Here is a 16,496-nt window from a genome sequence, read left to right on the forward strand (position 1 = left end):
AACCAGTCGACTGGTTGCTATGATGCGCACTGACCACCAGGGGGCAGATACTCAACCCAGGAGCTGCCCCCTGGGGGTCAGTGTGCTCCCATAGTCAACCTCCCACAGCCGGCCAACCACTTGCAGTCCCTCCCCCAGGCCAGCTGGCTGGCCCCGATCAGCCCCTATTGGGACTGGGTGAGATGGCCCCAATCGCCCCAGTCACCAGCCAGGCCAAGGGACCCCACCCATGCACAAATTCGTGCACCAGGCCTCTAGTCCTGTGTAATAAAAGGCTAATATGCAAATCGACCAAATGGTGTAACAACCAGTCTCTATGACATGCACTGACCACCAGGGGGTAGACGCTCAATGCAGGAGCTGCCCCATGGTGGTCAGTGTGCTCCCACAGGGGGAGCGCCGCTCAACCAGAAGCCAGGCTCATGGCTGGCGAGCGCAGCGGCGGTGGTGGGAGCCTCTCCCACCTCTGCTGCAGGCAGGCAGTAAGGAGCAAAGGGTCCCAGACTGTGAGAGTCCCAGACTGCGAGAGGGTTGTCTGAGTGCCAGCTTAGGCTGTAAGCCAGCAGGTGGACATCCCCCAAGGGGTCCCAGACTGCAAAAGGGCACAGGCTGGGCTGAGGGACCACCCCAAGTGCACAAGTTTCATGCACTGAGTCTCTAATGAGAAATAATTTTTTTGCCTTTATAATACTTTTCTATTCATCTAAATCAACTTCTTACTAACAGCTTGAGAAAAAATTCAAGTCATTCAAAATTCAATACACATGTGTAAGCTATACATAAAAGGCTATATTTTATTGTTTGTTATATACCATAAAAAGACAATACAATTTGCAATGCATAACATTAATAAATTCTAACCTAAGGGTACCGTGACTATACAAACTATGATCATCTCAATAATTTATCTGGACAATAATCTTTGTAAATAGATTATGATTACTCATGCAATTGTAAGTATAACAATGTATGATGCAACAAAAATTATCAACAGTGTAAAATACAGTTTTAAATTTGATGCTGATAACAGCTATAGGATGGTGACCTAGTATTCATTGTTGGTGTTAATCCTCACCGGAGAGTGTTTTTCCATTGATTTTTAGGGAGAGTGGAAGAGAGAAGGAAAGACAGAGAGAAACATCGATGTGAGAGAAACACATTGATTGGTTGCCTCCTGCACGTGCTCTGACCAGATATATGCCCTTGACTGGAATCTAACCCAGGATGCTTTGGTCCACAAGCCAATGCTCTATCCACTGAGCCAAACCAGCAAGGCGACCTAGTATGTTTTTTAACAATTTGATACTCTCTAAAATAAAGTTGATTTTAACAACAGTTACAGGATGCCCAAAATTTGCTAGGTTGCTACTTTTAAATTTACTAAAATTGATTCTTGCTGTTAAATTAAATTAGATTGTACAAATATTAATTGAGCACCTAACCAGGTGCAAAGGACTGTGCCAGGTACTGTACAAAACAAGGATGAGTGGAATACTAACCCTGCTTTTAAAGGCTTTATACACACTCATACACAACATATACACACATAAGCTATATGCTAATTACTACTTAAATATTCCCAGTTTTTAAATTTTCTACACTTTGCTTTAGATTACGTGCCTTTAGTATATATATGATGTAGATGTCATGAAGAAAAAATCTGAAGCATTAAATCTAAGGATGCTGTGACTCCTCAATGAGCCAATATAAAGTCTAGTTAAAAGTCTCTTTTCAACATAAATACTAAAAATACTTATCCTGCAGCTAAGTAATTTTGTTATTGAACTGGCACAATGATATTAAAAAGTCTTATAAAGAAACAATCCAGTTACCTACTTAACTCTCTCTATACAAATATAACTTTACTCATATGCTAATGAAGCAGCTTGTCATGTAGAAATAATGTTACACTTACAGGGCACTGGAGAATATATCTATATCTAACATTTAAATGACTTACAAAATACTGATCTTTACAAATATACCTCATTATTTATATTTTTATTTTCAGAAAAGACTTATAAATAGATCACTTATAAAGAATACATTCCTCACTAAATCACAATTCACTTTATAGTTAATTAACTTATACCCAAAGTCCTGTATAATTTCATTTTCTTCAACGCAAAACAAAACTTTATTTTAGTAGAAAAAAATTTACATGTGAAATTCAAAGACAATAATTTTAGTAAAAATGGAAATCAACCACCATATCTTTTCTTGAGTTCTTCAACAGAATTATCCTTCAACCCTGAGTTCTCTATGTGACTGAATAATATATGTGCAACTGAAAAAGAAAAGAAAAAAAGTGTCCCATTTTAATCTCCATTTTTATAAAAGTTTAGTAAAACAAAAATTAAAGGGAATAATCTGATCTGTCAAATAAAACATTTTACATTTGAAAGTTATAATATAAAGATTATTTCTAAATTCTAATTCAGATATTTAAAAACCAATCTGAGAATAGAAAATTATATAGCAATCCAATGTTTACCAAAATATTTTGCTTTAGCAGTAAAAAATTTCCTCTACACCCTCAATGACATTAACTTTACAGAGTAAACTTAACTCATTCTAAGCTTCCTAAAATTTTTACTCTATTTAACTATTTTACTTAATATTATAATTAACTGTTTTTCAAATATTATAAATAACTTTATTTTAGAAGAAAATGTTATATCTCTAACTGAAAATTAGCAATAACATCTACAAAATCATGTTGATGGGCTAGTTATACATTTTATAATCTATATATATAAAAGCCTAAGTGACCAAATGACCGGTTGGCCAGTCGCTATGAAGCGCACTGACCACCAGGGGGCAGACGTTCAATGCAGGAGCTGCCCCCTGGTGGTCAGTGCACTCCCACAGCCAACCTCCCAGGCCCCTTCCCCCCTGATTGGCTCCATTTGGGGGGCTGGCTGGCCTTCTGATAGGCCTGGATCGCTGGCCAGACCAAAGGACCCCACCTGTGCACGAATTTGTGCACTGGGCCTCTAGTATATCATAAAATATGTAACTATTAAGTGTTCAAAGATCTTCCTATAAACTATGTAAAATTCTTTATCTTTCACACCACTGAATGGTCCACACTCTACACTTTGGAAAAATACTGTTATAGTTCATCTATTTCTCATCATTAAAACTAGCTAACAATTGTTAATAATAATGGCAATAATAGAAGATAAGAGCAGCTAATATTTATTGAAAGTTTAGTTACATGCCAGGAACCATTATAAGTGCTTCCCATGTTTAACTTAGTGGACAGTGGAGACCCAACCAGGATGGAAGGCCAGTCTGAAGAGCCAACTCACATTCTTTGAGTACACTTTAACTTATCACATTATAGTGGCAAGAAATTCATTCATTCAACACGCTTCTACTAAGAAGTTATTGTGTACTAAGCACTGTTCTATGCCTGAGGCCTAGAAAATAGTAGAGAAAGTTCCTGCTCTCATGGAGCTTTAATTCTATTAGGGAGAGAAATAATAAACATATACATGGAATACTGCCAGCTAGTTATGTATTATGAAGAAAAGTAAAGCAGGGCAAGAATACAGAGGGTGACGAAGGAGGGGAAGCAGGCAGTTATTTTAACTAGGCCGGTGAGGAAAGGCATCTCTGAATGTTAGACGGAAACTTAAAGTGAGGAAGCAGGTGGGGAGATATTCTAGGCTGCGGGAACAGCCAAATGCAAAGCCCCAGAGGCTAAATTACGTCTGGTAGTTTGGTATATTAAAAAAAAACACCCAGCGGTGTAGTGGGCAGAGTGAAAAAAGTGTTAGAAGATGAGGTTAGAATAGTAATAAGTAAGAGCAATACTTCTAGGGAAATTTCAGGAATTGTTTTTGATTAACTGAAGATGAAACAGAAATTTCTTTTGATTTACATTCTATTTTAAAATTTCTCTAAGTTATATATTCACTTCCCTAAGTACAACATAAAGGGTATTTTTTCTTACTGATTGAGGCTTATTCAATGTCACTGCTAGATACATAAAGAAGAAAAGGAGCCCAAAGTACATTTAGCCTAAGAGGTTTGAAAATGGTACAAGGTTTCCCTATCTTTAAAACTAAAAACAGTGGTACTCTGGTATTTTAATGATTTTTTTCTCGTTTTCCTAAAACTATACAGTATAGCCCAAAACCTCTAGGTAATTTGAAGATTTTTCAGCATTTGATCTTACTTAAATTAGGGTCCCCCAAAGTAACACTATCTTCCAAAGACTGAGATATAGAAGGAAGGGATCTAATTCAGGCTCATCACTTGCCACTCTTTACCCCCTAACTCGACAATCCAGCCACACTGCCTTTCCTGCCTCAGAGTCTCTGAAAACATCATCCCTTCAGACTAAAACTCTTCCCTACCCACTTCATCTAACTGAATCCTGCCCTTCTGTGAGAATTCAGCTTAAATGAAACAAACTCAAGAAAATTAGCTGTCAAAGAATGGGTTAGATTTCGGTACACCCACACCCAGTTACATGCCCCCAGTGGCAGGGAACCTCTACATGCTGCATGATGGCAGGAGCTCAACCATTGTTATTACTGCATTTTCAAGTAGAACAGCTCAGACTCTAGAGCAGGACTGCCTAAGTTTAAGTCCTGGGCCCGACTTCCTAGCTACATGACCTTGATGGCATTCCTTACCTCCCTCTGCCTCAGTTTCCTCCTTTGTAAAAGTGGAATAATAATCATACCAATACCTCATAATGTTATTGCCAGGATTAAAAATTTTAATTTTACTTAATTTAATTATCTTTTATTTAAATTTAATTGCATGTACCTTGGACATAGTAAACATTCAACAAATATTTGCTATCATTTGTTTAAAAAATAAAAGAGGAATATAAGAATAAAGAGATATGGAAAAGCTTTGTTCACAAATCTCACTTTTTTTCTCAGGTTCTGACATGAACATCACTGCCATATCAAACCTTCTTAATTCAGAAAGCCTTTGTAAAATTTCCAAGATGAGTGATGGCTTTTCTTTCCTGAAATAAACAAAATAAAAACCAAATGATCCATTAAAAGTAGCTCATTTAATTCTTTACTAACACAATATTTCTAATTATACGTAAATAAGGTCTTCATTTATCTTTTTCCCTGGGCACTTAAAATAAAGAATACTGTCTTTATTTATTTTAAGTGCCCAGGTGAAGACATTTATCAAGTCAATTGAAGAAATAATATTCTCAAATGTGAGGAATAGCACAGATGTTATTAATCTACTGTAACACTTCCATGGCCTCCTTTTCTCTTTAAAAAAACAAAACTTAATCATTTCCCTTGTTACTTCTTGCACTTATCATCTTCACAACTTCTGCCACAGTAAAATTTACTAGAGTGCTAGTATTGCCATATAGAAGGTAGTAATAATATCAAAACAAATGAATTTCCCAAACCCCTAGAAATAGCATAGCACTACAGTATGAAAGTATAACTAAAAAAATTCAACTTACTCAATGTAAAAGTCATGCAGAATTTTAATGATTTGGTTGAATACATCTGGATCTAGATTCTTCTGAAACAACTTAGGATACAAGGATGGTTCAATTTTCTTGAAAAAAAAAATAGTTAGAAAATTAAATTATGACAACATTCACATATAAATTACTTATATAATAATTGCTTAGGTGAATAAAGAATAACTACTACGCATTAATACATAATGAATAATAATGGGGATGGGGGGTTGTCACAATGAAATGTAATTAAAGATAGAAGGTTAGAGGAACAGTAAGATAATTACTCTGTACAAATCAGAGAAAAACCTCATCAACATATAGATGTACACCACCATGAGAGAGACAGGAAACTTAGAGCTCTCAAAGAGCAAAAACAAGAGAGAGTTAAAAAATAAAATTACATGAGATAATGTATTTGGAAGTAACTATATATTGCATAATTATATGGAATTATTACTGTAACTAGAGGCCCGGTGCACAGATTCATGCACCGGTGGGGTCCCTCGGCCTGGCCTACAGGGATCGGGCCAAAACCAGCTCTCTGACATCCCCCTAGGGGTCTCAAATTGCGAGAGGGCACAGGCCAGGCTGAGGGACCCCACTGGTGCACAATCGGCTGGGGAGGGACCGCAGGATGGCTCCAAGGCGTGTCCAGCTGGTCTCGCCCAGTCCCGATTGGTTGGACCCCAGCAGCAAGCTAACTTAATGGTTGGAGCATCTGCCCCCTGGTGGTCAATGCATGTCATAGAGACTGGTTGAATGGTCAAACACTTAGCATATCATGCTTTTATTATATAGGATTACACTGGAGAAAAGTATGTTAATCCATTATTTCGTAAATTTCTTATGATTTGATTCTTTTTCTTTTTAAATATATTTTATTGATTTTTTACAGAGAGGAAGGGAGAGGGATAGAGAGTTAGAAACATCGATGAGAGAGAAACATCAATCAGCTGCCTCCTGCACACACACCCCCTGGGGATGTGCTGGCAACCAAGGTACGTGCCCTTGACCGGAATCAAACCCGGGACCACTCAGTCCGCAGGCCGACACTCTATCCACTGAGCCAAACCGGTCAGGGCTGATTCTTTTTCTTGGAGCCAATGAAATCTCATTTTCAGGAGAATGATTATCTAAATATTGCAAGTATTACTTGACACAAAGAAGGCATCTAATGTATTTTAGCTTCTTTCCCCATCTTGAAGGATGAAGAAGTTCAAGTTGTGATATATGAAATCAGATTAAGTTATTTTTAGAGAAGAGAATTCAAAACAGAACCTATTTCCAAAGGTTCCCTGATTGCAAATATTTAAAATGGTCTGGCCAGCCCTAGCTGGTTTGGCTCAGTGGATAGAGCGTTGGCCTGCGGACTGAAGGGTCCCGGGTTTGATTCTGGTCAAGGGCACATACCCAGGTTGCAGGCTCAATCCCCAGTGGGCAGGAGGCAGCCAATCAATGATTCTCTCTCATCGCTGATGTTTCAATCTCTCTTTCCCTCTCCCTTCCTTTCTGAAATGAATTAAAAATTGAAAAAATAAAATAAATAAAATAAAATGGTCTGGCCAGGGTGATACATGTGTCAGGTAAGGGATAATAAGAGCATTTTCTACAATCATGTTATACAATACAAAGAGCAAATATAACACTATTATACAGTGAGTGCCAAAGACAGTCTTTGACCTTTTGTTTACAACAGAACTACTAGCTTCTTCTTTCTTACCGTCAAATACTGATATAACATATCTGGAGAACTTTTCAATTGTCTAAAATCAGATTCAAGCTGGAATGAGTTTGCAGGAACTGGAGGAAGAACAGTTGTGATAAACTGAGCAGACAATTTGTCTCCCTCTATAGAAATCTTTTCACGGGAAGACTGACATACATCCTGTTTCATATTAACTTGAGAACTGAAATATTGCAGAGACATCAGTCAAACAATTGAAAAGAACCAAAATTAGTCAAAGCTTATTTTTTTTATTAAGTTATTACATATGTGTCCTTATCCCCACATTATCCCCTATCCCCTCCACTCATGCCCTCACCCCCCGTTTGTCTGTGAGTCAAAGCTTATTATAAGAAAGCATCAATAGAGATTTTAAAATTTCTGATTTAACTAATATTATATTATCTATTTACATTCTAAAAATACTAAACTCTTTCAGCTGATAACATATGTATATTTTTTTGCAAGACACGCCTCTGTAAATTTTCACATGCTACACAATGACTATTCTCTTTGCTGGGCTATTAGCCTGGCCACTTTTTGAGCACACCATTTCTATATACCGCATTACAACATCATATATACTTACAACTCAGCCTTTCAGAAATCTGAATTATAAGTTTCAAGAAAGATATTCTGAGAAGGAAAAAATGCTTTCTCCTTAAAAAACAAACAAACAAAACTACCTATTTAGTGTTTTCTCACAATCCATACGATCACTTTAAATAGAATTACTACTAAAATTCAAAGTTAAAAAAAAATTCCAATAGAATTGTTGAGTACAATACAATAATATATGAATAAAATTTCAAGACCCCAAAACAAACCTAGTCTATATCTTTTATAGTCTCACTAGAGGCCTGCGGGGATCAGACCAAAACCGGCTCTCTGACATCTGCTGAGTGGTCCCGGATTGCGAGAGGGTGCAGGCCAGACTGAGAGACCCTACTGGTGCAAGATCGGGGCTGGGGAGGGGCTGCGGGAGGGCTCCAGGGTGTGTCTGACCCATCTCGCCCAGTCCCCATAAGCTGGACCCCAGCTGCAAGCTAATCTACCATTCGGAGTGTCTGCCCCCTGGTGGTCAGTGTGCGTCATAGCGATTGGTTGCATGGTCAGACACTTAGCATATTAGGCTTTAATATATATAGATCAAGGAAACACATCACTATTTTTAAAAATTCCAAACAAGTCCCAGCTGGTTTGGCTCAGGGGATAGAGTGTCAGCTTGTGGACTGAAGGATCCCAGGTTTAATTCCAGTCAAGGGCACATGCCCGGGTTGCGGTTTGATCCCCAGTAGGAGGCATGCAGGAGGCAGCTGATCAATGATTCTCTCTCATCACTGATGTTTCTATCTCTCTCTCTCTCTCTCCTTTCCTCTCTGAATTCAATAAAAATACATTAAAAATTTTTTTCCAAACAAAATTTAAAACAATCCATAAATAATCTTAAATATGAATGGCTAGAATAATGTTAAATGTCTAAATTCTACATTTTTTAGAAGCTTCCTCTTAAAAAATTAAATTTTTTGCTGAATTAAGAAGGGAAACAATATACTGAAGTTTGAGGGGAAAAATGAACACAACCAACTTGTTAAAGACAGTTTCTTATTATCTCTAAATTCCCCGCTATGGTAAAGGAACAGTGATCATTCCTTACGCAAAACATCTCTGATGAGTCAGAACAAATGAAAAAGAAAAACTAGAACATGAAGTTGGGTAGTTAAAAAAATTACAGTGATGAGTATAAACCAAAACGCTCATTGGTAATATCAATTTTCTAGTGGAATTAAATCCTGGGTCTGGCTTTACCATTCTACAGATTATCAAATAACAACAGTTCTACTTACTGGAGGGCTGAAGTCTCACTGATTTCTTCTATTTTCAATACTTTTGCTTTTGGAATATCACTCGTGGGCAAAAGGTCATCTTGGCTTGAATTCTTCTTACTTACAGTGCCTGTGGTTGCTGTTACATCTGCTACATTAATAGGATTACTTTTGGGAGCAGCAGCAGTAGTGCTCTCTGGCATGTCAATAGTCTGTATCAAATTACCAGTTTCTTCAATAATCACCTTCGTGAGTGGTTTCTAAAACAATTAAAATCAATTCCTTAAATCAACACATAAAGTTTTCCTATTTTAGAATTACAAATTAAAAGGTTGCTGTGTTCTTACAGTCAATATCCCAGTTATAAAAAAAAATTCAATTTGATGGCTAGACAGACTTAGGAGTCACACTCTGAGAACACAAATAAAAAGATGCATAGCACCTACCAAATGTAGGTCTAAATGGAGGAAAGAAGACATATATAAATAATTACAAGCAACAGTATACAAACCTATAAGAGAACACAGAGGAAGGTAGAAAAACATTGGCATTAGCAGAGACTTCTTAGAAAAAGTACACAAGAATGGCAATGCGGAAGATTAACCATGGTATGCATGGTCAGTGAAAAGGTGGCAAGTCCAATGGCACTGGTGCAAGAGGTTAAGTGATGGGAGACAGCGCTTGAAGGCTCATTAAAAATTGCTTATAAAGAGACTTGTGTGCCATGTCAAGGAGTTTGGACTTTATTTTAGAGGCAAGAAAGCCAAGAAAAAATATTACCAAACTGACAACAGTATTGTGGGCTAACTGAAAGCAAGAAAAACAAGGCTAGGCAATAACCAGCATTCTGTATGAAACAGACCAACATTAAAACCTGAATACATCTGGTTGATGTAGCTCAGTGGTTGACCATCAACCACTATAGAAAGATTTATGAGCCAGGAGGTCACAGTTCAATTCCGGGTTAGGGCACATGCCCGGGTTGTAGGCTCAATTCCCAGAAACGGGCATGGAAGAGGCAGCCAATCAATGACTACCTCTTATCATTGATGTTTCTATCTTCTCTCCCTCTCCTTTCCTCTCTGAAATCAATAAAAATACATTTTAATAATAATCCTATATAATAAAAGGCTAGTATGCAAATCGACTGAACAGCGGAACAGCAGAACCACCGGTTGCTATAACACACACTGACCACCAGGAAGCAGACGCTCAATGCAGGAGCTGCTCCCTGGTGGTCAGTGTGCTCCCACAGGGGGAGCGCTGCTCAGCCAGAAGCCCTGAGCCAGGCTCATGGCTGGCAAGCACAGCAGCAGTGGCAGGAGCCTCTCCCGCCTCTGCAGCAGTGCTAAGGATGTCCGGGAGGCGGGCCTAAGCTGTCAGTCGGACATCCCCCAAGGGCTCCCAGACTGCGAGAGGGTGCAGGCCGGGCTAAGGGACCCTCCCCACCCCCAGTGCACAAATTTTGTGCACCGGGCCTCTAGTAATAAATAAAACCTGAATACATTTTCTATATAAGAAGCTGGATAAAGCCAGCTCAGGATTAAAAGTTTGCCAAATAATAATCACAAACTTGGTAAGTACTTGACCATAATAATGGTTTTTAATAAAATAAGTTGCATTCACTATTTCAATCATTACAAGTATCAAACATTTTCAATTTCTTCTAAAGTTTACATATTGTACTCTTATTTTTAACAAAAAAACTTTCAGTATAATGTAAGTGTTCAATTCAATTGTATAGTTAAATTTTAAATAAAGAAGTTATAAATATAAACACTTTTGACATATACACTAAATTCAACGTTAAAACCAGACATTCTATTAACATTGCTAAGCTAAGACCTAATGGGGAAAATTGTTATTGGATAAATGCACATAAATAAAAAAGCTGTTAGCAAATTTGTTAAAAGAATCCTGTTAGCAGTTCTATTTTAAAAGATAATCACGTTAAGCTACGGCCTTTGCTTTGCTCAGAACTATCATCAGCAATAGATAACGATCAAGATATTAATGGACATGTATTAGTGTTTAAAAAATAGACTATAATTTGACAGGCAATAATTATTGAATTATATCAATACACTATTGTTTAAAAACAAATACTTTCATTGACATTAGATGTGTAAGCATTGATTGTAATTAACAAATTTCCAAATAGATAGTCTCTATTAACAGTAGACCAGGGATGGGGGAATGACAGTATGAACAGAAGTAAAACTCAAAAGATACCGCTATAGAAAGATTTATGAAAAGATATGAAAGGTTCAATTCATTACTTTTTAAAAATTAAAAGTTAGAGACATGACATTTTATTTAGCTCTGTATAATGGCTATTTCAAAAAAAAAAAAAAGAGAGAGAGAGAGAGAAGAATAAACAGAAAGGGGGAAAGAAAAGGCTAAGGACCAAAAAGAAAGGTGAAGTTTTGATGTGAAAAAACAGAAAAATGAAAATAAGTATTTTAGCAGAGACTAAGAGATCAGGAAAAACTTTCATTTACTACCAATCAGGGAACCCCAGGCCCTTGCTTAGCTGATCTACATCACTGGTCTTTAAGAGATTTTAATTCAACAGTTTGTTTCCTACTCTTATTCATACCACACAGATACTTACATACCAAGAAAGAAAAAGAAAGACAGTGTTCCACTTACAGCTGGTCCAGGATGAGGGGGATTATCAGTGGGTTTTATCACATTCTGCCTTTGAGTAGAATCGAGAAAGACATCATCCCAGTGTCCTTTCTCAATTAATTCCTTGAAAACAGATTTGTGATCATGACTATAAAAATATTCTCAAGTTAGTTATGCAACAAATGAATGTGTTTAAGTTGCAGAAAATAAAAGTATATATTGGTGAAAATAATATATTACCTTTTTAATTTTGGAAAGTTCAGTTATTGCTTGCTTATTTCCAGGTTCCAGAAGCAAAACAGTTTCAAAATCTAAAGTGAATTTTTTAAGAAATATAATAAATTAGTGGAAATACTTTATAAAGTTCAAGACATGATATGTTTACTTGGTTTAGTAACACCATGTTTATCTCAGGAGGTTTTACTCAGGATGCTAGGAAACACATGAGCAACAACAAGGACTAACATTTACTTGAGTGCTAGTCTTTATATGAATTCTTTTTTTAAAAAAAATATATTTTATTGATTTTTTACAGAGAGGAAGGGAGAGAGATAGTTAGAAACATCGATGAGAGAGAAACATCGATCAGCCGCCTCCTGCACACCCCCTACTGGGGATGTGCCCGCAAAAAATTAGAAAAATAGCAAACTAAATCAAGACAGTTGTAGGAAGGAAATAAAGAGTAGAAATGAATAAAATTGAAAACATACACAATAGAAACAAGTTGGTTCTTCAAAAAGACTAATAAATACTTAAAAAACAGATCAAGGAAAAATAAAAGAATAACAAGTATAAAAAAATAAGGGGGGGATGGGGCATCACTACAGACTACATTATCCTCTACCTCCAGCTGCTGATTCCCTTCCTTTTCACTCTTGCCTTTGTCTTGCTTTTTTCCTTCTCACCTATAATTCAAATCTTTTTTTTTAAATATATTTTATTGATTTTTTACAGAGAGGAAGGAAGAGGGATAGAGAGTTAGAAACTCAATGAGAGAGAAACATCAATCAGCTGCTTCCTGCACACCCCCTACTGGGGATGTGCCTGCAACCAAGGTATATGCCCTTGACCGGAATCGAACCTGGGACTCTTCAGTCTGCAGGCCAACGCTCTATCCACTGAGCCAAACCGGTTAGGGCTATAATTCAAATCTTTACTAATTTTGATTGGCAACTAGCCAGAATGTATTGTATACTCTCAAAAGATAATCAGGTCTACTATTAAAGCTGCATTCCTTCAAATCTGCATACATATTCATGCTTTAAACTGAGAAAGAAAATATGTACATCTTTCTCTAAATTCTATATCCTTGTATCCTGGGAAGGCTACGCAAATCTCTGCTTCTATAACTTGGGAGTCCCGTCAGAATGAGTGAGTGGCAGTTGTTATAAAAATAGTCATACCTTGTTTGGCCTCATTTAACTTTCCCAAAAATGTTCTTGCAGTTCCTCTTCTGGCATAAGCTTTAGAATACGAGCCATCTAATAAAATAGCTTGTGTGCAGTCCTTTTCAGCCTCTTCATATCTATTAAACATAATACAATTACCAACTGGAAAAATGCAGCCTATAGAAAAACTTCATATAAACTGAGTTTCTAATATAAAAAAACATGCATATAATTTCAAATATCAACCCCATATCTGTGTTTGAGGGAAAAGACAATTATAAAATTTTATATTCTCATCAAATCTTGGAATCATCTGCTAAGGAGGGAGAAGGTACCAGATTAAAGAAAAGTCAGAAAAGGATGGAATTAGGATGGCAAAAATACAAGTAGAGCAGACAAAAGAACAGTACTGCTGGAAGTCTGCCCCCCGTCCACCTTCAATAAACACACACTGCATTAACAATTGGCATTAATTTTCTAATAAAACTAGAGGCTCGTTGCATGAATTCATGCACCAGTGCGGTCCCTTGGCCTGGCCTGCGGGATCAGGCTGAAACCGGCTCTCCAACATCCGAGGGGTCCTGGATTGCTAGAGGGCGCAGGCCAGGCCAAGGGACCCCACCAGTGCACAATTGGGGCAGGGGAGGGACGCAGGAGGTTGGCCAGCCGGGGAGGGGCTATGGGAGGGCTCCAGGGCATGTCCAGCCTGTCTTGCTCCAGTCCTGACCGGTAGGACCCCAGCAGCAAGCTAACTTACCAGTCGGAACATCTGCCCCCTGGTGGTCAGTGCACATCATAGTGACTGGACGACCGGTCGATTGCCCCTTGGTGGTCAGTGCACATCAGAGTGAGCGGCTGAGTAGCCTTAGCATATCATCAGCATATTACGCTTTGTTTTTTGTTTTTTTAAATATATTTTATTGATTTTTTACAGAGAGGAAGGGAGAGGGATAGAGAGTTAGAAACATCAATGAGAGAGAAACATAAATCAGCTGCCTCCTGTACGCCCTCCATGGGGGATGTGCCCGCAACCAAGGTACATGCCCTTGACCGGAATCAAACCTGGGACCCTTCAGTCCGCAGGCCGACGCTCTATCCACTGAGCCAAACCGGTTTCGGCAGCATATTACGCTTTGATTTGTTGAACAGCCGACCGAACAACTGTACACTTAGCATATTAGGCTTTTATTATGTAGGATTCCATTTTTACCTATAGTACACATCGCCCAAGGAAAAACCCACAAAACATTATATATTTGTAAGTATATCATCAACACTTCATAAATCCTACTCAGCCATGCAACCAACAATCAATTCAGTCTGACTGGGTACTGCTCTATGATAACAAGGCACTAAGAGCTAAAACACAATAACTTGAGACCCTATATATTAACACATTGCAGACGGATCTTGAGAATTCTCGTGTTTTCTGTTCTAAGGCTTGTGGCTAATCACAAGAATTCTTTAAAAAGATATTAGCTTGTCAGAACACGAAATAAATAACTTCAAAATGCAATGGGTATTTAATTTTAAAGTGTGTCTTTAACATTTATGTAAAACGTTTTTTGTACTCGTTCAATAGAATCTTATCTGGCCACTGGGTAGAGCTAGCAATAAAACTACTGGTCCACAAGATGTTAAAATAACATTAATAAATTATTTTTAATTTATATGGCATGATAACGGTATTGTGGTTACACCTGAAGTATCCTTTAGGGATAAAATGTCATAATGTCTGCAACTATTTACAATTCAGGAGAAAAAAAAAAGCTGAGACAAATATGATAAAAATAAGCTATGGCTTTTTGAAACTAGATGATTTAATACATGGAGCTTTTTATACCACTTTCATGAAAGTTTGAAAAGTTTCATAATAAAAATACTTTTTAAAAAGAATCCCCTGTGATTACATTCTCCCCAAGGCCTAAGTGAATATCATTATACCCTCAAAACAAGACCTGCTCTGAACAAAATCAGATTTTCTAATGAACTTAAAAATTTCTGAATTCTTGAATTTGTTTTTCAACAAGAGAGAAATATCTTTCTCTGTGTGTGTGTGCGTGCATCTATTCCCTTACCGATATGTTTTCTACCTGACTGATTATATCATTCTCCCAACCATGATACTTGCATAGCCCTCACACTATTCAGGATAAAGTCAAGCTCCTATGCAGAACACAAAGTCAGGGACCTGCCTGACTCTCCAGCCTTATCCTTGCATTATCCCAGCATAACAGCAATAATATGGACCACTTGCCCTTTCCAGAAATTTCCATGAAATTTCCCAGTCTTGAGCCTGTGAACTCCACTGGGACACCTGTTTTTTTCACCTCACTAACTCAGACTAACCCTTTAGATCTCAGTTCAGCTCAAATTCCTGTTTGGAAAGTTGTCCCTCTTATATTCCTCATCTAGTCTGTAATGTCTAACAACAGTCACCATGTGGTGGAGAAAACTTCTGTATTAAGTGTGCATCTAAAAGATACACTAGAAAAAAAATACAAGTAAGAGTCATATTTAATTTAAAATATACCATTAACTTACTATAACATACTAATGTGATTATCAACTAAAACAATATAATAATACAATAAATTAGAGCGTTCATAAATGTAGATACAATTTGTCACCTATTAGAAGTTATTATTCTTGGCATTAGTCAAACCTAGGAATCCAGGTCTTACAATTTTTAAATCATGCACAATTCTTGAATAGCAAAAAACAAAATTTTCGTAAGCTAGCAAGACATGCAATGATCTTTACTCTGTCTAATCAAAATAATATATTTCTAGTTATGTCTTTTAGATTCAATGAGGTTAAATATACAACTAAAATTCACTAACTTGAGGGGTTCCTAACTTGAGGCCCTTTGAGAAATCTGAAAACTTAGATGGGAAAAACATTACATCCTTATTTTCACTAACTTTTAAATAAACTTTCACTTTTCTTTTTATTATAACTATAGATAACAAAACACGGTAGTAAAAGCAGTACCTATGCCTTTGTCACCAATAAAAATTACAGATATTTTCATATCACATTATATTTATGACAGATATCTCACAAATTGTTTTGAGATATCACCATTGCAGAATTACAGTAGCAATTTAACCTGCTACTTGTCTGCATGTGATCATCCTATCCTATATCATAAAAGGCTAATATGCAAATACACCAAACGGTGGGATAACCAAACAACTGACATGTGCTATGACATGTGCTGACCACCAGGGGGCATGTGCAGAACATGGCGGGCATCGGCAGCAGGTGGCAGAGCGCAGAACATGGCGGGCATTAGCCACAGTCGGATGGTGGAGCAGGTGAGCGAGGGCGCCAAACCAAGGCGGGGCACCGATCGCTGTCATCAGGGCGAGCCTCTGGTGGTTACTGAAAATTCTTTGCTCCCGCGTGCTGTGGTCCCGCCTGGTACTTGCACCTGCTGCTGGCGCCGGCCCCGCTTG

The 16,496-nt window shown here is 37.6% G+C and overlaps 1 protein-coding gene across 3 annotated transcripts in view; it reads right to left on the reverse strand.

Moving 5' to 3' along the window:
* Positions 1–769: 769 nt before the first annotated feature.
* The window catches only part of RPAP3 (RNA polymerase II associated protein 3), a 37,962-nt gene continuing 22,235 nt past the window's right edge, over positions 770–16,496 (reverse strand). For 2 of the 3 annotated variants that reach the window (XM_059682662.1, XM_059682663.1), the window contains exons 10-17: positions 13,051–13,172; positions 11,888–11,958; positions 11,669–11,770; positions 9,038–9,276; positions 7,188–7,374; positions 5,462–5,559; positions 4,893–4,993; positions 770–2,287 (exon numbers count right to left, since the gene is read on the reverse strand). In XM_059682662.1, coding sequence (XP_059538645.1) covers positions 2,202–2,287; positions 4,893–4,993; positions 5,462–5,559; positions 7,188–7,374; positions 9,038–9,276; positions 11,669–11,770; positions 11,888–11,958; positions 13,051–13,172 — 1,006 coding nt within the window. In that variant the 3' untranslated portion in view covers positions 770–2,201. The remainder of the gene's footprint in view (positions 2,288–4,892; positions 4,994–5,461; positions 5,560–7,187; positions 7,375–9,037; positions 9,277–11,668; positions 11,771–11,887; positions 11,959–13,050; positions 13,173–16,496) is intronic. The other variant, XM_059682664.1, reaches the window with a different exon arrangement.

Source organism: Myotis daubentonii, chromosome 2 (genome assembly GCF_963259705.1).
Source record: "Myotis daubentonii chromosome 2, mMyoDau2.1, whole genome shotgun sequence".
Taxonomy (NCBI): Eukaryota; Metazoa; Chordata; class Mammalia; order Chiroptera; family Vespertilionidae; genus Myotis; species Myotis daubentonii.